Raw genomic sequence first — 21,694 nt, forward strand, 5'->3', positions numbered from 1 at the left:
GCATGTCCTACATGGACAGACAGCTAAAGATGGGCTTAGGCTATATCCCCTGCTAAAGGAAGGATGTCTTAGTATTGGATAATCCATTGGGTCTTGTTTTCTGTACTAAACCAGCCCTTAGGAATTTAGCAGACTGAAAATGGCTTAACAAGCTTTTCTGCTCATCACCACCTCTCCTACTTGCTGTTGAAGGCCTTTGCTTTTCTGGTGCAGAGGACTTTTCATCTTCACTGATCGTATGTGTAGGAAGGAGATCCTGCCAGCCTGTGAGCCTGTGACATGCAAAGTGTGGGCTTAGGTTAATGGACCTAGGCTCTAGTTTTGGCTCTGCTGCTTAAGCTGATGGTCCCTGGCAAATCAGATTCCTTACCTGCAAAGTTAAGGATACCTATGTTTTTGTAAGGTGGTTGTAAGGATTAAGAGGTGTATATAGAAATGGTCACAGGGTAGGTGTGCAGTAAATTATTTCCTTTCCCACCACTAAGGCTAGAAGGATCTAGTGATCAGTACCGGAGGGAAAGATAAGCATTTGAGAAACAATGCTACATTCACTATTGGTTCCCCTTAAATCCCACTGGTTTCTTCCCTCTAACCACCATTTAACATTAACCTGTATTTCCTTCACATTCTTGGCCGAGTCGGTTATAACCTGGAACCTCTACAAGAGGAAGCTAGAAGAATAAAATTTACTAGTCCATTAGGATCTGCTCATTTGAGATAAAAAACATTTTATAAGGAATAGGTTTGAATTAACAGAGGCTGTAATTTATGTCTCAGGGCTACAAAGAGACTAGACTGTCTAGCCGAGAGACAGATGGCCTTCATTCTAGGCCCAGCTCTACCATGGACTTGAGGATGATCTGTGCAAGTCATTTTACGTGCTCGCTGTTGTTACTCAGGTTATCCTTACTGGATAAATGAGGTTTTTCTCCAATAATGATGCAATGTGAAGGCACTTTAAAAAATAAAAATGAGTGAAGAATACTGGGGGAAGAAAAAAACTTGGAACATTTTTTTCTGTTTTGTTTTTTTTTTAAACAAAGTTGTCCAGGTTTTATTCACTAACAGGTCCTCCCTCTTCTCCCTGCCTACTGCTGTGCCCCCTTCCGCACTCCCAGAGTCAGGGGAGGGCTTCTCTGGCCTCCTCAGCTGTAATCTCCTGGGAGTAGAGGTCAGTGAAGAGGGCGGGCAGCCAGTAGTGAGCCTCCCCTGGGGCCTGCAGGTCCAGCCAGGCCAGCCCTTCCTTCAGCAGGTGTTCCTGGAGGGAAAAGGAAGAGGCATTTGAGAAAGGAGAGTTCCCACAAAGAGAATCTCCAATCCTATTCTGGTTTCAGTGAAGTTTTCAAATTAAGTCTACATGAGTGCCTTCACACATTTATACAACCAAACTGGAGTGCTCTGTATGGCCTTGACCTTTGCCTGAGGTGTGAAAAGTGCCACCAAGTCACTTAACCTGTGCTGCTGAAAAGGTGTAAAGACAGAGTGGGATATAGAAGGGATGTAGGGCTGCAGAAGTACTTGCTATGTGGACTTGAGCTAATCACGGACTCCATTCTCTGAAGCAAAATGGAGACCACTATCTTCCAGTTAACTTACTGGGTTCAGTAACAGATGTGGGGATATTTGAAGAAGTTAATGGAAGGTCATTATTAGTAGTAGAATGGACTCAGTTCCTACAGCTGGAAATAGGCTTGAGATGAGTTGGTTCTGCCCAATATTAAACAGATGTGTATGTTTATCTTTACAGATGTCTGTGTTAACATTGTAGATGAAGTTGTGTCCACAGGTTAATTGTCTGGATAAGGAGGAAGGGATTAAAAGCCTACATTTCCATGCTACTCACTCCCTCTTCACAACATCAGTCTTTCATTAGTACCATGAAATTTGTATATATAAAACTATATATGCAATAGCATATAATTATATATATGCAGTAGTATATAATTTAGATATATAAGTTGTTCATTCCTTTCATTCTGAACTTTTACTTCCAGTACAAACTGTATTAACCATCTGACCAAGTTCTACAGGTCAGGAGAGAGCAGGTGTTGGTGATCCCACAGTAGTGGCAGCCTGGTTTTACACACTCAAGGTTAGAAGCCTGCCTCTGTGAGTTCTACCTCTCAGCGCCATCTTCAGAGAAACGCTGGGGTTGGTTCTAGTGTGGCAGCAGTAGCCTTCAAGGCAAGAAGCCGTCAGAACAAGGCTGAAACTCCTGACCACCCACCTCCTCCCATCTGGGGCCCATCTTTTCTGCGCCATTCCAAAAGTCACATACCAGCACTTGCCGCGCTCGCTCTGTCTCCCATTTAAGACTGGCTTTGATATCACTGACAGTCACGTAGCCGTTTTTCTGAAGGAAGGAGGAAGGGATTTTTAGAACCCACCATTTGCCCCAGGACAGCTGATTTTTCCAGATGGGAGGACAGATGGTCTGTGGGCACAGACAGCCTTAAGAGCAGAGACAGAATGTTTAGAGGTCGCAGCAGGGAGGAGCGGAGCGGAAAGGAGGGGTGACTTTCAGGTGGCAGGTAGGTTGAGTGGTTCAGTCTTAAAAAGTAGAGTTCCTGGCACTATAATACTAGTTTTAACTCTCGGAGAACTATAGTGTGATAAGGGAAGATTCAGAATGATTGATAGGGGAAAATGGTAATAATCACCAACTGTTCATAATCTAAAATATTTAAATATTTAGCTCTTGCCCTGTCTCACCCTACCTATTTTCCCCAATCAAGAAAAGCCCCTACCTTACTTAGTTTTGTTCTACATTGCAGAATTAAGAAGACCAAACATGTCTTCCCTAAATACATGATAAGGATTTGGGGGAGGATGGCATACACTTAAGGCATGCTGAGGAACAGGGGATGACAAAAAAGATTAAACATTTGTTTTAAAGAATCCGTAAAGTAGTTTTAAGAAGACATCCAAGAATCTGTCTACCCAAGGAAATACAGTTAGTTGTCTGCATGTCTGTCTACTTCACTAGACTGTAAGCTCCTTGAGAGCAGGAATTGTGTGGTACCCATCTTTATATGGCCCACAGCCTAGCCCAGTGCTTTGCACTGTAGCTGCTCAATAAATGACTGCTAAATAAGCACAGGTCTGAGTAGTGCATCCATTAGACAGTTTCAGCAAAAAGACAAGTGACTGAGAGATCAGAGGTGCTCCAGAATCCCCTCCCAGACTGTCCCTACTATGCGCTTGCACACGCAAGCGCACACACACACACACACTCAGAAGGCACACCAGTACCTCTGCCAGCTGCAGCACCACAGTGTGATCCATATTGAGCTCAGCTGGAACAGACTGAATGAGGTAAGTGCCGCCGACAGGGATGATGCCGAAGCCAGTGCCAAGTGCCTTTAGTTTCTTGATGGCCCTGATCAGGTCGTCTCTAACGTGAGGAAGAGCTGCTTAAAGACCCTTGGCAAAGTCGACCTAGCAACAGTGCAGTTTCAGCTCTGCCCTGGGAAGAATACCCTGACAGAAGACTCCAAAGGCTGCACAACATTTAACTATGTCAACAAAAAGAGGGTTAAAGGGCACCAAACGGTGCTTGGACATTTAAGGGAGATGGTCAGGTTCTCCACTAAACAAACCACTTCAATACTGGACAGAGGTAAAAATCATGCCTACAGGAGTCCGTCAGGAAATGTGAATGAATGAGCTGAACGTAAGAGACAACAGGGAGTAGTGTGAACTATGGCAAAATAGATAATGCTTATCCATTTTAATGGGGACAATCCAAAGTTGATTATTACCATTTGGAAATTCAGGTCCAGTACTGTCAGACTTTCTGATTTCTTAGTTGACAACTAACTCAAATTAGGGGAAAAGGAAACTTACAAAACAATGTGTAGACAACATACCCAGCCCACATACTGACAACCTTTTTTACCTTTTCTCAAATTGGAGTCACACCTAGGAGCTGGTGAACCAGGTTAATTTATACCCTATCTTCTGACCCCAACTCCCTTCCCTAGCCTCTCTCAGTGCCTGCTACTCTTCTTGATCTCAAATAATTTTTAAGAGTACACACAGACCCAAGAATGTTTTAAAAATGGATGCATAAAAAATATATACCAAAATGTTTTAACAGTTGTAATCTCTCAGTTGAGAAATAATGGGTGGTTTATCTCCTTTTTGAGTTTCTAAAATAATAACTTTTTTCTAAATGAGGAATAAAATGATTCTTAAACTATCCTAGACAAACAAGCAGTAAGGAGAAAAGCTATCCATCTGGTTTTTAAAGGCCTTTCTATACTCCAAGGAGTTGGAAGAAGTTAAGACCTACTGGCTGACATCCTGGGCGAATTTGCCCCTTCCTTTTAACACCTGTTGATGTAGTTCCTCCAGAGTTATCAGACCTATTGGAGAGGGGGGACAGAAAGCAGATGAAGGATTACCTTTATGGCTAAAAAAACAAAGGCAGCAGTATGTTTGAAAAACTAAATGCTCTTTTGACATCAATGCTGTATCTATAACCAATGAATTATAACTGGTTTTAGATTTTCTTTCTTAACTTCAACACAGACCATTTACTGTGCTTATTAAGATGACACTACTGGATGACCATATTTAAGGTCACACTTTATTTTAAAATGTTCTGATTGATTTTTTAGAGAGAAGAAGGGAGAGGGAGAGAGAAATACTGATGAGTGAGAAACATCAATTGGTTGCCTCCTGCCCCGAAACCAGGGCATGTGCCCTGACCAGGAATCAAACTGGTGACTTCTTAGTGTATGAGACAAAGCTCAACGGAGCCACACCAGCCAGGGCTAAGGACACATTTTAGAGAGCACAGACACTTAACTGGCATCACCATACCCTATTTCCTACCTCTCTACTACTTTCTGCAATGACTAGGAGCTAGATCTTCCTGGCCAAAGATCTTTGGAGAATAGAGACAATCATTCAGGTAATTCCATTTACCCTTGGCCGTGGAGACCTACCACAATTCAACTGCATGAAGCAGCTAAGGTGCTTTTCTAGATCTTATTTGCCTGCATATTGCAGGATAGGAAAGGATATCTTTCAAGGTTGTTTCCCTCTCAGAGAAGTCCAAAGCCCAGTCCACAGAACCTAGCCACCCTCACCTCCATTCCGGTGCTTCAAGGCCAGACACACTTCGATAATCTGGACGCCCAGCTCATAATAGAAGTCTCCCACGCCTAGCATCTCAGACCAAAATCCTTTTCCAGCTAAAAACAGAAAAGCAAAAGCTAGGTTATTCATTAGTTACATCTTCTCTTTCAAAGCTAGATTAAACATCTATCCTATGGGAAGTCTTCCCTGCCTGGCCTTAAGTCCTTCTCCATTTACTACTAAGGATCCTCAATGCAATCTGACTCTTGGTAATTCCTGCTAAAGAACATGCTCAGACAGTTCTAAAGGGTAGGAATCTACAAGGCATTTCTACTTGGCTGCAGATTCTGGCTCAGGATACTATAAAAAGTTTTCCTTTCCCAAAGCACATAGTGAAACATAATGGGACATATGGTCTACACAAGGCTAACAGATACACACAGACCTAGCATTTAAAAATCTATTGAAGACAATATTTTGAGTGAAAAATGCAGGTTACAGAGTTGTAATTATAGCATTAAATCCATATATGTTTAAAAAAATAGCCATAAAAAAATTCCACTGTACATCATTCAAGGGAAGATCACGAACACTGGCTCCTCAACCTGCATTCCAGCCTCTCCATCTCCCCCATTAAACTGGGCACTCAGTGTTCTGCTAGGAATTCCCTAATCTGTATCTTCCTGTAGGCCCTTCCAGAAGATGCCCCTGACAGCAGTGATAACTAGGTAGCTTCTGTCCCTTTGAAATCCCAGAACACTGGACCCCTACAGACAACTCCTTACAGGCCAGAGGATCCACCCCAATGGTGGCACACATATCCTGGAACTGCACCCGGAACTCAGGATTCTTCCGGATCTCTTGCTTGTGCTTGCTGGCAAATTCCTCCAGGTTGGTCTTGAACATGTCCAACTGCTTTGACATCTGTAAGATGGAAAAGGGGAGGTTAGGGGCAGCCCACCTAGGTGATAATCAGATGCCAAAAATAGGTCCCTGGCCCAGTGGCAGGGCAAAGGTTGAAATAACATATGTCCTCAGGCCTATCATTATGCTGTTTTCTGTTCCCTTTCTTTTGATCCCTGCCTCTCCTTCACAGTTCTGTTGTCAGCAGAAATGAGATGCTGTAATGTTTCCTCAATTCTAAATGCACTTTTCATTTCCTGTTCTAAAGTCAAGATGAATCTAACAATCAATGTGCACATCTAATGTGGTACTTTTTCCCAGGAAAACTATTATTAATTTGAAGACGAATCTAATAATCCATTTTGTCTTAAAAATGAGCTACTGCACCATTCATGAAGTAGGAAATCTTCGGCCACAAAAGGAAGTCTAGCATGAATTAGGTGTGCAGTGGTTATTTAATCTGAGTCATGGGCCTCCTTGGGGATCAATTCCAGATAAAGAATCCCTGAGGGAGGGCTGTGGGTCTACCAGATTACATTCCAAAGCTAAATACAAATACTTTGGGGATTTTCTAACTTCCTATTTGTATGATTCCTTCTCATAAAGCCTATCTTCTACCACACCAAGAGTAACCACTTCTGATCCAATTATCTCCTCACTTGCTACACATAAGAAACTAACACTGTCCAGTCACCATTTCCAGTTGTTTCCTTTATGTCATCTCCCCATGAGCGGGAGCTTTTGAAGAGCACAGCCTGTGTCTACTATCTTTCCTCAGTTCAAAGGCCCATTTCCCTGCTTAACTGATTTCTCCTCTTCTTCACCAGTTACAATAACTGAGTACACTCAAGGCAAGCACAGAAAAGGAAAGTTAGAAACTGTGCAGGAGCCCCCATCACTCACACACACTTCTGGTATGCAAGTAGCTGTGATGACCATGGTGGTGAGTGCCCCAGGTTAGGCAATATTTTCACATTATTCATAGGTATTTAAAGTAAAAACTCCAAAAGACCTAAGACAAAGAGCTCTACCACTTACCACCCATGTAACCTTGAGTAAATTAATACTTCAGGGTCCTCAATTTTAAACTAAGAAGAATAGTGTTCCTCCCTGATAGGATTTGCAGGAAGAGTGAACAAGATAGTCTAAGTAAAGAAAATGGGACACATGCCTGGGAGGCTATGAGGACGTAATCACTCAAAGATGTTAACTGAGGAGCCCAGAAATCAGGATTTGCCCAAAACCCTATTTTTAGTTCAACCCAAACAATCTAGTTTATATCAAAGGTGTCCTGTCCAGCCTTGTGGGGTCTCCCTTCCTGCCTGGAGCCTTGCAACCAACTCACCTGAGCCAGCTGGTCCTCAGCCAAGACAGTCCCTCGCTCCTTGTACTTGGCCTGTCGGACAAAGAGACCAGCATGAGTTGAGAGAGTGGGCGCTGGGGGCTCCCACCTGTACTGCCTCGGCTGAAAAGGGGAGGGTATCTCTTAAACGGCTTTTCTTAGAGAGAGGGATGACGATGTAGAATGAACGAACGTCTGTAGTCAAATTTGGGGAAGTGGGGAAAAGGGCTGGTGGGTTTGGGGATGCTGACATTCCAAGCTACCGGAAGCTGGAGAAACTCCGTTCCCGGGGACCCAAGAAGCCCGTGTGAGACTCTGCAGGGAGGCGGTTTGAGGGTACAGAGCTCTCTGCTCCAGAGACTCCGGTCTCCCGCGGGTCAGGGATGGCTGCGGGTCCGCCTTCTCTCCCTCACCTCCGCAAGCTTCTTCTTGGCAATGGCGCCGGCTCCCACCCCGCGGCGGTGCATCCCCGCCTTGGGCCCGCGGGCCACCCCGCTGCTCGGACCCCGGGTCTCCGCTTCCCGGGATCCGCCGCCGGCTCCCGAACGCGGAAGCGCGGTGATTACGTCATCCCCGCGCGCCGGAAGCTACGCGCCGACTTCCTGCCGCGGGCCTGCAGGTATCCCAGGGCTAGAAGCCTGGGCCCCGCCTTTCGTTGGTGGCCGAGCTCCTCGCGGCCGGGCGGCGGGGAAGGCGAGGTGTTCGGATGCGGAGCCCTACGCGTCCGGGTGCGGCCGCGAGTTCCACACTCGCGTGGACGCCTTGGACGCTCCTCTTCCCGTGACCGCCCCTCCACCACCACCCCAGTCACCAATGCTCATCGGTCGCCTACTCGGTTCTTGGGCACCGAGGGTGCCATATAGAGCATTAGCCAGAATCCTTTCTACGCGAGTGGAGCTTACCTGTGAGAGTCCCACGTATTCTGTCTGGCGGACCTTGCAGTTAAGATCTTGGGCTCTGGAATTAGGTTGCCCGACTCCATAGCTTACTTCCACTATATATAGTCCGGTAACTTCAAGCAAATTCCTTAATCTCTTGTATTGCAGTTTCCACAGTTGTGGAAAAGGAATACCTACTCGAAGTTGTTGTGAGGATTAATTCAGAAAGTATATAACAAAGCATTTAGTAAATATCAGCTATGATTGATAGTCATCAGGTCTGGAGTGGTTTTAGTAGCCTGTGTGTTCAGGAAACTCCATAGGTGATTTTTTTCCATAGATGATTTCAATAGCATTATGGAGCCTAACGAAGGAGTTAATGGAGGATTCTTAAGTCAGTGAGTAATAAAATCAAATTTTTGTTTTAAAAAAAGTAGTGGCAACCTATACTTAATTAAGCCAGTTTCTGCAATCTAAACTAGAAATGATGAGGGCCAGAACTAAGGGGCAGTAAGGATAGAGAGAACGGGACAAATTCAGGAAGTATTAAGAAGGTGAAATGATAAAACTGATAAGGTGAGGGCAGAGTGGGTGGGGAAAGTCTGCGGGATGCTCAATTTTCTGGCTTGAGCACCAAGTGTGATGCCATTGGGGGAGGGGGAGATCACAGCATGAAGTTGAGGAAATAATTGAGTAGTTTAGTAGTGGAAATTGAGGTCCATGGGCCATCACAGGAGAGATGGGCAATTGTCATTTGGATGTACTAGTATGAAGTTCTACAGAAAGGTGGGCTGGGATACGGATCAAGGTGCAACCAAAGTGAAAATTGTTGTCAGAGAGATTTCTAGTTAAAGGATAAGAGGATGAGTGCAGAGGTTGGTGGCAGGATGTTTAGTTGCCATTTGAGGCCTTAAGAGATGATGGAGCTGTAAGCCCTATGAGCCTGGGTCCCTGAGGATTTCATGGGACAGAGTTGTTACACCAGCCTTGGACTTCCTGCTTTTGGATTTTACAAGAAAGAGAAATAATGTTGTCTCTTGCTAAAGCCACTGTTATTTTGTGTTTTTCTGATATTTGAAGCAGAATATAATGTTAATGGATGCAAGGACTAAGGCTAAAACGATCATTCAGCCTTTCATAATTGCCCCTTAGATTCATTCTCACACACACCCTCAGACACTACACTCAGCATAAGCCCGCTTAGATACAAACTTTCTCAGACACACCAACAGGTACTAGCCTTTTCAAACCCCCCCATACACACTAACCTCCTCCAGCATACCTGTTCACCCCTTTCTGTGAAGAACACACCAGTCCATACTGACACACTGACCTCATACCCTCACTTTCCTACCGCATCACTCCCTAACAAAAACTGGGTCCTTTAGGCACCCACTCACACCATCTGGACACACCTGCTTCATTTGTCAGTCTTCGACTCACGCTTATATGACCCTTAAGGTGCACACACTGATCCTTCACTCACACTCATGACCTTAGATTTAACTATACCCTCAAATGCACAAATACATACTCCTTTAGGTAAACACATTGGCCCCTGACAAACCTCGTTGCCACTCTCAGCAGACATGCTCACTCATTCCCTTATTCAGACACATTTGTTCTCCTTTATAATTTTACAGAAATTATGCTGATCAGTAATGTGCTAGTAAATGTTTAACAACCACCTCTCCAGGTGGAAAGAGAGGAGCTCTGATTTATAACATTTGCAGGTTTCCATGGTATAAATACTCTAACCATGGCCAATTTTAAGCTATCAGTGGTTTTACAACCTGCTCTCAAAATTCCTGACAATTTAACAGTGTCTCTCAGAAGCACTCTGCTACAATACAGCCTGAATACTGATTGTGACAGATGCCCTCGCTTGCTTTAAGTGACTCACTGGCCTTGTGGCAAGGTGGCTAACAGCACAGGCTTTTAATTCTCTGCCTCATGGAGGCAGTGTAGTGCATGGTTAACAGCTATTATGGTATTGTCTTAAAGGGTTGTGTTGAGGCTTTAAATGAGATCATCATGACTTTTAAAAATGTTTATAAATTTGAACAACAAACAACAAAAAAAGAATAAAAAGCTTCGGCCCTGTTGGTTAGAGTGTCCCAATACGCCAAAGGTTGCTGGTTCAATCTCCTGTCAGGGCACATACAAGAAACAACCAACGAGCCCGGCCAGGCATGGCTCAGTGGTTGAGCATAGACCTAAGATCCAGGAGATCAAGGTTCGATTCCCGGTCAGGGCACATGCCCAGGTTGTGGGCTCGATCCCCAGTTGGGGGTGTGCAGGAGGCAGCTGATCAATGACTCTCTCATCATTGATGTTTCTATCTCTCTCTCCTTCACCCTTCCTCTCTCTGAAGTCAATAAAGATATGTTAAAAGAAAAGAAACAACCAATGAATGCATGAGTAAGTAGAACAACAAATCAATCTCTCTCTCTCTCTTCCTCCCTCCCTACTTCCCTTCCTCTCTCGCTCTAAAATCAATAAAGAATAAATAACTTCAAAAGTTGAAAAAATGTTTATAAAAGACTGAGCCCAATGCCTGCCCTATAGTGAGAACATTGTACAAAATATTTTAAAATAATCCTTTCTGATTTATTGACCCCCAGAGACACCCAAGACTTCAGAATTAGAGATCCAAACTTCTCCTCAAGACAATTCTATCATGGCCAATCACTAAAATACAACCTCTGAACAAAGGCATGCTCTAAATTGTGTAGTACACATTCTCAGAATTTGAAGAGTTTATTTATTTTATTTATTTTATTTTTAAAAATATATCTTTATTGACTTCAGGGAGAGGAAAAGAGAGGGAGAAAGAGAGATAGAAACATCAATGATGAGAGAGTCATTGATCGGCTGCAGCCCGCAACCGGGCATGTGCCTTGACAGGGAATCGAACCTTGATCGCCTGGATCCTAGGTCAATGCTCAACCGCTGAGCCACGCCCAACTGGGCAGGATTTGAAGAGTTTAGAGGAGAGGAAACCAAATATGTAAGAGCTGGAAGTGATGGCAAACTGGCAGCGCTCAGGCAAGTTCAGCTCTCTAAAGTTTTGTTTGGCATCAGAAAGCTTTTAGGCCAGCATGTCTCTTCCATTTTCACAGTCCCCATCCTGCCCATTGTCTTACACTCTCCCTGCTTTGCTCATTTATGTTGCTGGCCCAGACCTTTGGCCATCTAGCTTGCCGCTCTCTGATTTTAAACTAATATCCTTGTGTTTTTAAACTAAGGCCTAGGTGTGTGAATAACAATAACAAAAGTTAACTTTTATTGACCACTTACTTTGTGCCAGGCATTATCTTAATACTTACTTTAACTCTATGAGGTAGATACTTTTTAATCTTCTTTTTACAGACAGGAAACTGATTTAAGAGAGAGAAACTTACTTGCTAAGTCACAGAGCTAGTAAGTGCTTTCAATCTAGGTGTGTTTGCCTCTAGTCTACTAAAATATGACTAGATCAAGGGGAGAGGGGGAGGACATTCCAAGAGAAGATGACCCAGCTAGGGGGAGAAGGTATATCTGTGGATGCAGGGCATTGGAGAAGGCAGCAGACTGAGGTGTGGAAGACTCTGAACACAGGGAGATAAAGGTATTGACTTTTGGATAAATTGAGTTTTCCCACTTTGCTTCACCCCCCACTACCATCACCCTAGTGTAAACCTGGAACCCTGCAAGAGCCTCTTTACTGAGCTTCTTCTTCCCCTTTCATCCCTACTCATCTCAATATAATTCTTACTCTCATCAGTGTGATTGTTTGGAATGCAAATAAGTCCTCTCTGACCTGACCCTGCTTAAAATCCTTCAAGGACTCATCTTTGCACTGAGGAGAAAATCCGAAAGCGTTAACATGGTCTTTCAGGCCCTGCCCCTCCCACCTGGCTAGCCTCTGCCCGTCCTATTTCCCCATCGCCCATTTTGCTGTATTAATAACACTGGCTAATATTTATTAAGGCTCCTTTGGCCATTTTTATTCTCCAAACCTTATTCAACTTAAATGGCATTTTCTCCAAGAGACCCTCCTGACTCCACATAGATAAGGTTTCTCTGTCCTTTCTCATAGCCACCTCCTTTCTTCACAGAACTTAGCATGTTATGTGATTATTGTATGTTTGTGTGTTTAAAAGTTAAGGCCTGTTTTCATCACTAGACTGTAAACCCCTCACAGAGCCAAGAACTGTGTTCGTTTCCCACATTGCTGTACACCCAGTGTTGCACACAGCCCTGCTTATGCTAAGTTTCCAGTAAGTGTTTGTAGAATAAATAGGTGAATTAACAGATGGGTAAGAGCCATATCTTCTTTTCCTTGGGTGGTACACACACACAGACAAACATACATTAGTAGTGCTCAGTAGACATTTGAATACGTTTTGACAAAGGGCACAAAGATTTATTTCTGCTTAAACTTTATTGGTTTGGCTTCTCTAGGGTACCGAGGAGTGGGGCTGAGGCAGGAGCTGGGTAATGGAAGGGCAGAGTCCAGTCCTGAGCTGGGTTTAGCCAGAATCACTGAAACCTGTGGAGAGTAGAGAGGGGAGGGGAAGTGGTAGAGAGGAGGGTCATTATCAGCTTGGAGTCAGCAAAGTAAATTTATCCTGGCACCCAGCCATAGTTCAACTGCCCCTACCTCCAAACTGCTTTTTTCATTCTAAATAATCAAAATGATTCAAAAAGCACGGAGACTGTCACCCACCTTCCCATGGAGATCTTCTCATACTCTCTTCTCTGCTGGTTCTGGTCACATTCCTCTCTCCCCTGTTCTCCTCTTACGGGAAGTCTTCCCACATTTGTTCCCTCAGTCCTGCCCAAGCTTCCCATCATTGAAGTCTCAATGTGTTTTGGTTTCCGTGCCTCGGGGTCTGCATTCTCAGTGTCCCGACTCACCCTTTAGGTGGATGGGTCTCTCCATGATATCTAGCTATCCCTTTCTTCTAGGACATAATAGATTGAAGGACCTCCTAGCTGGTAAGGTGGATTCAAGGACCATTGAAACCAGCAGAGGCTACAGAGCAGGGCAACATGCCTCCAACTACAGGGGTTCCATCACTTGGAAGGCGTCAGGGCACAAGGGTAGAGAGGGAAAGCTGAGAATAGGATGGGCAGGTCAGCTGGGGTGGGCCGGGAGGTGGGAGCGGCATCTCCCTTCGAGGAAGTTGAGAAAGAAGTACAAGCAGTAATAATAGCTGCCAACATTACTGAACTCTTACTACTCTACAGAGTTTGCTCTCAGCTTTTTTCTTGCATTCTCTTATTTAAAACCCACAGCAGCCCGACCACTGTTGCTCAGTGGTTGAGGGGCAACCAATGAACCAGGAGGTCACGGTTTGATTCCCGGTCAGGGCACATGCTCGAGTTGCAGGCTCAGTCCCCAGTAGGGGGTGTGCAGCAGGCAGCTGATCAATGATTCTCATTGATGTTTCTATTTCTCTCTCCTCCCTTCCTCTCTCTGAAATCAATAAAAACATATATATATTTTTTTAAATTTATAAATAAAAATAAAACCCACAGCAGTCCTATGAAGTGGTTTAAATAGCCCCAATTTTCATGAAAACACCCAGGCTCAGAGAGTCTAAGAATTTGCCAGCATATGTTGGGGTGCAGATCTGAACCTGTGTCTGACCCCAATGCTCAAGGTTATAACCACTACGGAAGACACCCAGAGCCTCCCTACCTTGCCGCCTGAGCCTGCAGAGCTCCATCTGATCCACCATCCAGGCCAGCAGCTCTTGAATCAGTAAGTCATTTAGCGAATCTTCATCACTAGGGTTCTTGAGTTGGGAGCTGCAAAGGAGAAAGCCTCAGGCAGGCTGCCTTAGCCCAGGCCCCACCCAGGGAGAGTAAATACAGGGACTGGACTCCAAGGGGGGGTGGGGGTGGGGGTAGGGAGTCAACACAGCTGCCTCCTGGTTACCTCAGCTTTGAAAACTCCAGCCCCATCTGCCTGCCTGCCGGGGCAGTCTCCTCAGCACAGGCAAAGCCAAACAGAATTCTGGTGAGACACATCCCACCCGTCCACCTCTGCAAGTATCCCAGGGTGCCTTCTGAACCCCCAAGAGATCCTTTTGGGAACATTCGCTCTTCATAATGATCTGTGCCAGAGATTCCCTGGCTTCCTCAAAGAGGGGGTAACCGATTTCAGGTGACTGGCCGTGGGACAGGATGGTCCCTGTTCCACAAATGTCCTTCCTGATGTGTGATGTGTGGCAGGAAGAAGTGGGGAAGCCGGTTCCTGAGGTCTCCTTCGCTGCCCCTCTCCTGCACACTCCCTAAGTCATCAATCTTAGAAACCCTGGCCCCCAAACCCCTCCCAGGCACCCCGCCCCCGTTCCTCCCAGGCTTCTCCCTTAAGCTCAGGCTGACCTCCAAGAGTTCAGTGAAGACCCCTCTTTGAACTCTGAGTGGAAGGGGCTGCTTATCTGGGGCCTGGCCCTGCTCTGGAGCCCGGGAGAGGGAACAATGAGGTGGGGTGGGTCAGGGGGCCCCACACCCCTCCTTCCCCTGTGGGCTGACTCACCCCTGCTGCTCCCTGGCCTGCGTCTTCCTGTTAGATTGATGGGCCAGCTCCAGGGCCTGGGCCTCCCTCTGAGTGATGTTGTGTTTCCAGCTGGTAAGATAAGGTTAGGGAGTGGGTGGCGGGACACAGGGCACCTCTTTCTTCCCTCAACCTCCCCACCGCTCGTCTTCCGCTGCCAATGAGCAGCATTCCAGAACCCACCATGCCGACCAAACGGCCAGGGCAGGGAGAGGTTTGGCAAAGAGAAGGAAGTAGGATGAAGACAGTTTATTCCATTTCCCGTCTGAAGCGCCACCACCACCAAGTCGCTGGCGGCAGCTCAGCTCCCCGCCTTCACCCCCAGCCTCCTGGGCGTCCTCAGCGAGCCCCGCACCGTCTTCAGCGACCCTGCCCTTTAGGAGAAGAGCCTGGAACGTGGCCCTAGTCCTGCCCCCGGAGTGGCCCGCCGCCCGAATCAGGGCCGCCGTGCTGTCCAGCTCCCTATCGTCGCCTGAGTGAAAGGCGCCACCTGGACTTGTGCATCACAGGGCCCAGTGGCCAGGGATCGTGCTCGGTGGGAATGTAGGAGGGGACGGGGGGGGGGGGGGGGGGGGGACGACTGGCGCGGCCACTCACTCGCTCTTCTTCCCCTTCTGAGCCAGCAGCCAGTTCACGAAGTCCTGCTGGCGGATCTTGTCCATGGCGATACTGTAGTCACTGATGAAAGTCCCCTCGGCGTACCTGCGGCCTCGAGGCCCGGAGCCTCGGACCTTAGTGTGGACTCTGGGGGACAGGGAGGGGAGAGAGGGAGAGACCAGAGCGCCATGGAGGCACAGGGGGTGCGGGGAACCACCGGGCCGGCACAAATGACGGGGGGCCGGCATCTGGAAACCAGCCGGCCCATTCCTTGGGAGTCCGTTTTTATGGAGACACCTCTTGGCCATGCATTAAACCCCTTGGGCGTTATTTTCAGCTTAGAGGCCCACTTCCTGCATCCTCAGTGTGTGTGGCTCTGGCTCTGGCTTCTGTCCCACAGGACTGACTCCCAGGTCCCTCTTTACTCCTCTTGCACTGGCGACACCTGATTTCGGTCTTCCGTTCCCAGTCAATACCAACAATAGTAGCTCTTATACGGGAGTCAGGACCCCTAACAGCCCTTTAATACAGACACTCGTTTAATCCTCACAGGACCCCTAGGAGAGACACTGTTTATACCCCCTTCTGTGAATGAGGAAACTAGGGCGCAGAGAGAGTTAGCTCACAGCATGGGTGGCAGATGCAGGGTTTGCCCCCAGGCGGCCTGGGCGCAGGTCTATGTTCTTAACTTCCGCATGACAGTGGCTTTCTTTGCACACATCTCTGGCAGCCGTGCCTCAGACTTACATCACTGAATTTACACGAGTACATAGCTTGTCCTTGCACCCAAGAAAGCCCAACTCTACTCAGAGAGGTCTCTCTTGATCCCCAAAGCGCAGAGCCCCCTGGTACGCTCATTCCTAATACTCTGCTTTTCCTCACAGTACTCATGACAGTTTGCAACTCGCCGAGGGGGCTCTTTGTCTGTTTCCCCCTGGCCCATATACTCCAGGAGGGCAGGAGGCCTTTGTGGACCACTCTTCCCAGGTATCCCCTGCACCTGGCACGCAGGGGGTCCTCTATAAAATGTGACCAAAGGCATGCATACATGCAAGGTCAGTGGAGATGCTGTCATCCACTTCAGATACTTAGCCACTGAGCAGTCCTCCCAAAGATCTAACCACAGCCGCTCCCACCGCAACAGTAGCTCATGATACATAGTCTCTGGTCCTGTCCTCGCTCTGCACTCAGGCCGCTGGAGAGTCTCCCCTGCAGCTTCTTTCCTCTTGGCCCGGGATTCCTTCCTTTCTCACGCCTCCCTTGAAAACCAGAACCCGGCCATCCCCCAGCCCCCTCCCCCGCAGCTGGCCCCTTCTTCCTCCCCCCTACCTGGAATGACCCTCTTCCTTATTTCCCAGCACCACTGCCAGGAGCAGGGACACCAGCAGCAGAGGGATCTTCATGGCCACCATCTTCTAAGGGTTGTTTCCTGACCTAAGAGAGAGCAGGACCTGACTGAGGGGGAAGCACTGTGCTACGAAACAGCCAGTATTGCTGGCGCCTTGGAGGCCCACAGGGTTCTGAAAGCTGGGGGACATCGAGCCCTGGGGTCTGGAGCTTTTCTAAGAGGCCAGAACAGGATCTAGGGAGGCTGGGGAGTGCTGGGCAATACAGTTTTAAGTGGAGTCTGAGTGGGGCAGGAGGAGGGCAGTGGGGGAGATATCCAGGCTGCAGAACGCGGAGGAGACCTGTGTGCCTGGACAGCCCCCCTCCTGGCTGCAGTGGCTAGACATCACAGGCATGTGGTTTGGCAAGATTCTCCCCTCGAGCCCTCCACAGCTCATACCAGCCAGCCAGCCAGCTCTCAAGCTGCTTGTCACCTAAATCATCACGGCCCTCTTACCCCGGGTGAAAACCACACGTAGAACCATCCCCGTCTCCCCTTCTCAGACTTGACTCTCTCAACTCAGGGAAGTTCTTTCTGAAGTCTGACCCCTCTACCGAGGGCTTGCCCTACTTCGTCCAGGTCTTCAGTAGATGAAAAACAGTAAGCAACCTTCCTCCCAAGCCCTAAAAACCAAAGCTGGGCTAGAGATATGCGGGTTGCAAGACCTCGCCTTCCTGCCTTCGTCCCCTGGGTACTAAAGGAACCATCAGAGCCACCCTCCTACGTCTTACTAAGAGGGAAGAGTGAGCTGAAAGGGTGCCAGAGCGCCTTGGTGCCCAGGTCCACCTCTCTCCCGTATCCCCGGTCCCAGCTGCTCTCTTACCAGACGTCCTTTCCAGCTCTTCCAGAAGAAGGGCAGGGCAAGGTCTCCTCCTCCTAACTTTTGTTCCTGCCCAGCCTGCTTAGGGAAGGCTGCTTACCTCCTTTATATCCAGGCACCGCAGACCCTCTGATTAGCCTAAAAGCATCTTATCTCAAGAAATTAAGCCCACAGCTCCTGCCACATTAAGTCCATTTTACACGTAATAAAGTTTCCCTTTCCACCTGAACTGTGCTAATTGGTGATTAACATTTGGGCATATCCAGCTGCTGTCTGGGGCCTGCCCACGGGTAGGGTACCTTAAGTGCCCCTTTTTTTTACTTCCCTCTCCCCCCTTTTGGGCCTAAGGCCCAGTATTTTTCTATCCCCCACTTCTTTTACTGGTGCCCTCAGTTAGAAAGGATGCCCTTGGGGAGGGCAGACTCGGGGAAGGTGGCACTAGCTGGGGAAGGGAGACACTCCTGAAGGCAATAGGCTACTTCTGGGCGGGAGCAGGTGGGGTGCAGTCATTTGAACCCCAGCTCTGGCTAGTGGCCTACAGCTTTGGCAATGTGGCGATGTCTCCATTGCGATGTCTAGGAGGGTGTCCCAGCGGGGGAAAGATGGAGAATAACAGGGCAGTGGATTGAGGGCCCATGAAGGATGGAGGTTCCCTGGTGGCAGCTGGGTGAAGTGAGAACTGACACTCAAGCTGTCTTCCTTCTTAGGGCAGGAGGGAGTAGGGAAAAGAGGCCCATTTACACGGTGGGAACTCAGAGGGAGCCGCTACAGCTCTACTTATCTATAAAGATTTTTGAGATCCAATCCTGTCTCTTCAAATGCCCTACCCTCCTGTACGAGAGAAGTCTGTGGTCCTGTCCCTGCCATCAGACTGGGGGACCCTGAGGTCGTGCCGTGCCTGTCTGTCAGGCTGGGGCTCTCTGGGAGCAGGGGTGCAGACCAGGGGCCATATCTTCTCCAGCCCACAGAGGCTTCCTGAGGCTGAGGGCTGTGTCTGCCCCTCAGACTGAAGATTCCTTGGGGCGCTCCCTTTGCCTTCCTCCAAGTACTTGGCACACGGCTCTGTCCACAGGGGCTCTTGGTCTAGAGAGCACAGCACATAGGGCATTTTTTAAAAAAATATGTTTTTATTGATTTCAGAGAGAAGAAGGGTGAGGGAGAAAGAGATGGAAACATCCATGATGAGAGTCATTGATCGGCTGCCTCCTGCTCGCCCCTGACTGGGGATCGGGCCCGTAACCCAGGCATGTGCCCTGACCGGGAATCAAACCACGACCTCCTGGATCCTAGGTTGATGCTCAACCACTGAGCCACACAGGCAGGGCTAGACCACATTTTTGGTAGACCCCCAAGGCTTTCTTTCCAGGCTCTCCCTCCTCCACTTGCCATGGGTGCCGTGAGCCATGAACAACCACATTCACGCTCTGCCTATCAGTCCAGAGCCTAATAAAGGCCACTTTCCTTCCAGGTGATCTCCCCGGCCTGGGAGCAGCTTCAGCATGAAATTAAGTGCTTGTGTAGGATGAGAGGTAACTGGACCAGGAGGGCAACTCACCTCTGCTTCCTAGAAACCTTGCCCGCCCACCACCCATTTTTTACCGTCTAGAAAAACCTCTCTGGGCAAGCTCTCCAGTCTCCATCTCCCAGCTAGCAGCGGGCAGAGATTAGACATCCATTCCAATGTGGCCCCCAAAAGGGGTGTGGGGGCTGCTTGCGATCCTGCTTCCTGTTGAACAACACAAGGTTTGTGTCAAAACCCCAAAGGCAGAGGATATCCAAGAAGGGCAGACATCATTCCCTGGTGTGATGTCAAGGAAGGTTCTGTGATGGGTCCTGGCAGCCCTGAGCCGCCTGGTTCTCTGTGGATTTGTTTTGGGGGTTGGGCTGCTCAGGCCAGTTGTGCCTTTTTAAAAAAATCTTCACCCAAGGATATGTTTTTATTGATTTTTGAGAGAGAGGAAGGGAGAAGAAGAGAGAGAGAGAAACATCGATCATCTCCCATATGTGCCCTGATGGGGACCAAGCCTGAAATCTGGGTACGTGTCCCGACCAGGAATCGAACCTGAGACCCTTTGGTGCATGGAATGATGCTCCAACCAGCTGAGCCGCACTGGCCAGGGCCCAGTTGTGCTTTTAAGTCCCCACTCACCCCTCTTGGAGGAGACCTCCCTGCGGCCCCTCCCTGTTTCCCTTTGGTCTCTGGCTTTCACACCATGCAGTGCTATGGACAGACTAGAGAGAATGTGGCCTGGGCCCTGGGGGGGGGGAGGGGGAGGGATGTGGGGAGGACCAGCTGAGGAGATCAGAGAAAATGCCAAACGCCCAGGGGAGCTTACAGCCCACCTAACCTCCCCCAGGGCACATTGGGAGGCCAGGGAATGGCAAATAAGGCCTTGAGAAGTTTCTGGGGATCAAAAGCGCCTTCTGGACTTGATCAAAATCATTCGGTAAACCCCACTGGCAACTTGGCCAGCCCATTGATGCCACAAGGAGAGACTTACCCTGTGTGCAGAATTCAGTGCAATGTAGGGATGGGGTGGGGAGGGGAAGTTCAGGAGGTGGCAGAGCCCCAGCCTAGTGCAGAGAATTTCCGGGACATGAGGGGTCAGAGAGGACAGAGGGGATGGGGGGCAGGAGCATCCCTCCAACTAACCTAAAGCCCAGCTACAAAGGCTGATAGCCCAGACAGTTAGAGAGAGTTGGGGGTGGGGTGGGGATGTCTGAGGAGGCCTGGAAGTCAAGGAATGTGTGCAGGGAAGGGGTGATGGCAGGACTGTTGCAGGAGAACCCAGGGTCCTGCTTCCCATACCCTCCTGGCTTCTTCATGGAAACCCCAGGAATGAGAACTGGAGGAGCAGGAGAGCCTTTGGGGTTCGCCGACTCTCCCAGCTCAAGGTGGTGAGTCACCCCACCCCCACCTTTCACCCCCCACCCCCACCCTGGGGCCTGCAGGACCACCGCAGACATTCCAGGCCAGCTCTGCAGCCAGGCCCGGGTGACTCAGACGCTGGCTGCAGCCTCCCTGCGTGGACTCTGCTTTTGAAGTTCTGTGGGTCTCCAAGCTCACGGACTGACTCAGAGCAGACATCCTCCTCTGATCTCTCTCAAAACAGGTGGCAGATTTCTTCTCCTTCGGACGAGACAAGAAGTGACAGGAACCCTCACAAACCTTGTGGAGTCATCTGGTCTATCCTGATTCTTAGAAGGACTACCTGTCGCTTTCCTCCCTAGTTGCATCGTGAGCAAAGTCACGGTCCCAAACATTTCTGCCCACACAAGCCCCTGTACCACTCAGGCAAAGATAGATATTTTCCAGAAGGATCTTCAAGAAAGAATATACCCCCGACAGCCTCTCTTGGCCATCTGCCACAAGGGATCAGTTTGGAAGTCCCCTCTCAGTTCTAACTCCAATCCCTCTTGCTCTTTTCAAAGGCTATTTTGTTTGCTTTTGTTTATCAAGAAAAGAGCTCAGCTCTCAGTAGTTGCAGCCTAATCTGTGGGAGGAGAACCCCAGTGAAGAGTTAGAACTGGGAGGGGGGTGGGGCGGCCAAAAGGTTCTTACTTCCAGGGAGGGACAGAATTGGTGATGCATTTAGGATAAAAGACCAAAGGGCTGGGGCTCCCAGAGAGAGCAGCATTCCTAAGCCCCTCGCTGCCCCGGTGGGAGCACATCCCATAGAAAGGAAGAGAGTGGCGAGAGGGAGGGCTTCCCCTTCCTTTTCCTTGCACCGGGAAATAAAGGATGGAGCAGTTTCCAGGGTCCCCAATAAACACCCCGCTTCTGCGTGCGTGCCTGCGTGTGTGTGTGTGTGTGTGTGTGTGTGTACACACACACAGATTTCTGCAACTTCAGAAAACACACGCCTCATTGATTATATTAAGGGAGTAGCCTGGTTCGGGCAAAGCCCTTACTCCCTCTGAGCCTTAATTTGCCTAACTCTAAACTGGGCGTAAGAAAACAAAAGCTGCCTGCCTACCTCACAGGCAAGTGTGAAGTTAGTGTCTTGTTAACTTGAAGGCATCTTGGGAATATTGCCTGTTGGTTTTCTCTGGAGTGATCTCCTCCGCCTCACTCTAAGGGGAGAATTCAGTAAGATGCAATAATAAAGCCAGGCGGACTCAGCCCAGCCCC

General features: G+C 48.4%; 2 protein-coding genes across 3 annotated transcripts; both read right to left on the bottom strand.

The window, feature by feature from the left end:
* Positions 1-708: 708 nt before the first annotated feature.
* Positions 709-7,806, bottom strand: SNF8 (SNF8 subunit of ESCRT-II). Its single transcript, XM_016222059.2, has 8 exons — positions 7,744-7,806; positions 7,334-7,384; positions 5,871-6,009; positions 5,097-5,201; positions 4,295-4,367; positions 3,253-3,394; positions 2,279-2,353; positions 709-1,258 (listed from the first exon to the last, which is right to left on the bottom strand). The coding sequence occupies exons 1-8, from the start codon at positions 7,795-7,797 to the stop codon at positions 1,121-1,123; spliced, it is 777 nt and encodes a 258-aa protein (XP_016077545.1). The 5' UTR covers positions 7,798-7,806; the 3' UTR covers positions 709-1,120.
* A 4,821-nt stretch (positions 7,807-12,627) lies between these two features.
* GIP (gastric inhibitory polypeptide) lies at positions 12,628-17,597 on the bottom strand. Of its 2 annotated transcripts, XM_016222058.2 has the most exons (6): positions 17,566-17,597; positions 16,685-16,789; positions 15,356-15,502; positions 14,741-14,830; positions 13,898-14,007; positions 12,628-12,742 (listed from the first exon to the last, which is right to left on the bottom strand). In XM_016222058.2, the coding sequence occupies exons 2-6, from the start codon at positions 16,765-16,767 to the stop codon at positions 12,723-12,725; spliced, it is 450 nt and encodes a 149-aa protein (XP_016077544.1). In that variant the 5' UTR covers positions 16,768-16,789; positions 17,566-17,597; the 3' UTR covers positions 12,628-12,722. The 2 variants fall into 2 exon arrangements, with proteins under 2 accessions (XP_016077544.1, XP_087681753.1); XM_087825627.1 differs by lacking the exon at positions 17,566-17,597 and having other exon boundaries at positions 16,685-16,955.
* Positions 17,598-21,694: the final 4,097 nt, after the last annotated feature.

This window comes from Miniopterus natalensis, chromosome 17 (assembly GCF_054644295.1).
Source record: "Miniopterus natalensis isolate mMinNat1 chromosome 17, mMinNat1.hap1, whole genome shotgun sequence".
Taxonomy (NCBI): Eukaryota; Metazoa; Chordata; class Mammalia; order Chiroptera; family Miniopteridae; genus Miniopterus; species Miniopterus natalensis.

What these genes read in the sequence shown, in the direction of transcription:
- SNF8 (XM_016222059.2), bottom strand. Translation starts at nt 7,797, where the DNA reads ATGCACCGCCGCGGGGTGGGAGCCGGCGCCATTGCCAAGAAGAAGCTT. An exon ending in TTCGCCCAGGATGTCAGCCA is followed by an intron (nt 3,395 to 4,294) that starts GTAGGTCTTAAC and finishes TCCTCACGTTAG; the next exon opens with AGACGACCTGATCAGGGCCA. An exon ending in AGCGAGCGCGGCAAGTGCTG is followed by an intron (nt 1,259 to 2,278) that starts GTATGTGACTTT and finishes TTTTCCCTCCAG; the next exon opens with GAACACCTGCTGAAGGAAGG.
- GIP (XM_016222058.2), bottom strand. Translation starts at nt 16,767, where the DNA reads ATGGTGGCCATGAAGATCCCTCTGCTGCTGGTGTCCCTGCTCCTGGCA. An exon ending in AAGGAAGAGGGTCATTCCAG is followed by an intron (nt 15,503 to 16,684) that starts GTAGGGGGGAGG and finishes CCTGTCCCCCAG; the next exon opens with AGTCCACACTAAGGTCCGAG. An exon ending in CAGGCCAGGGAGCAGCAGGG is followed by an intron (nt 14,008 to 14,740) that starts GTGAGTCAGCCC and finishes TCTCCTTTGCAG; the next exon opens with CTCCCAACTCAAGAACCCTA.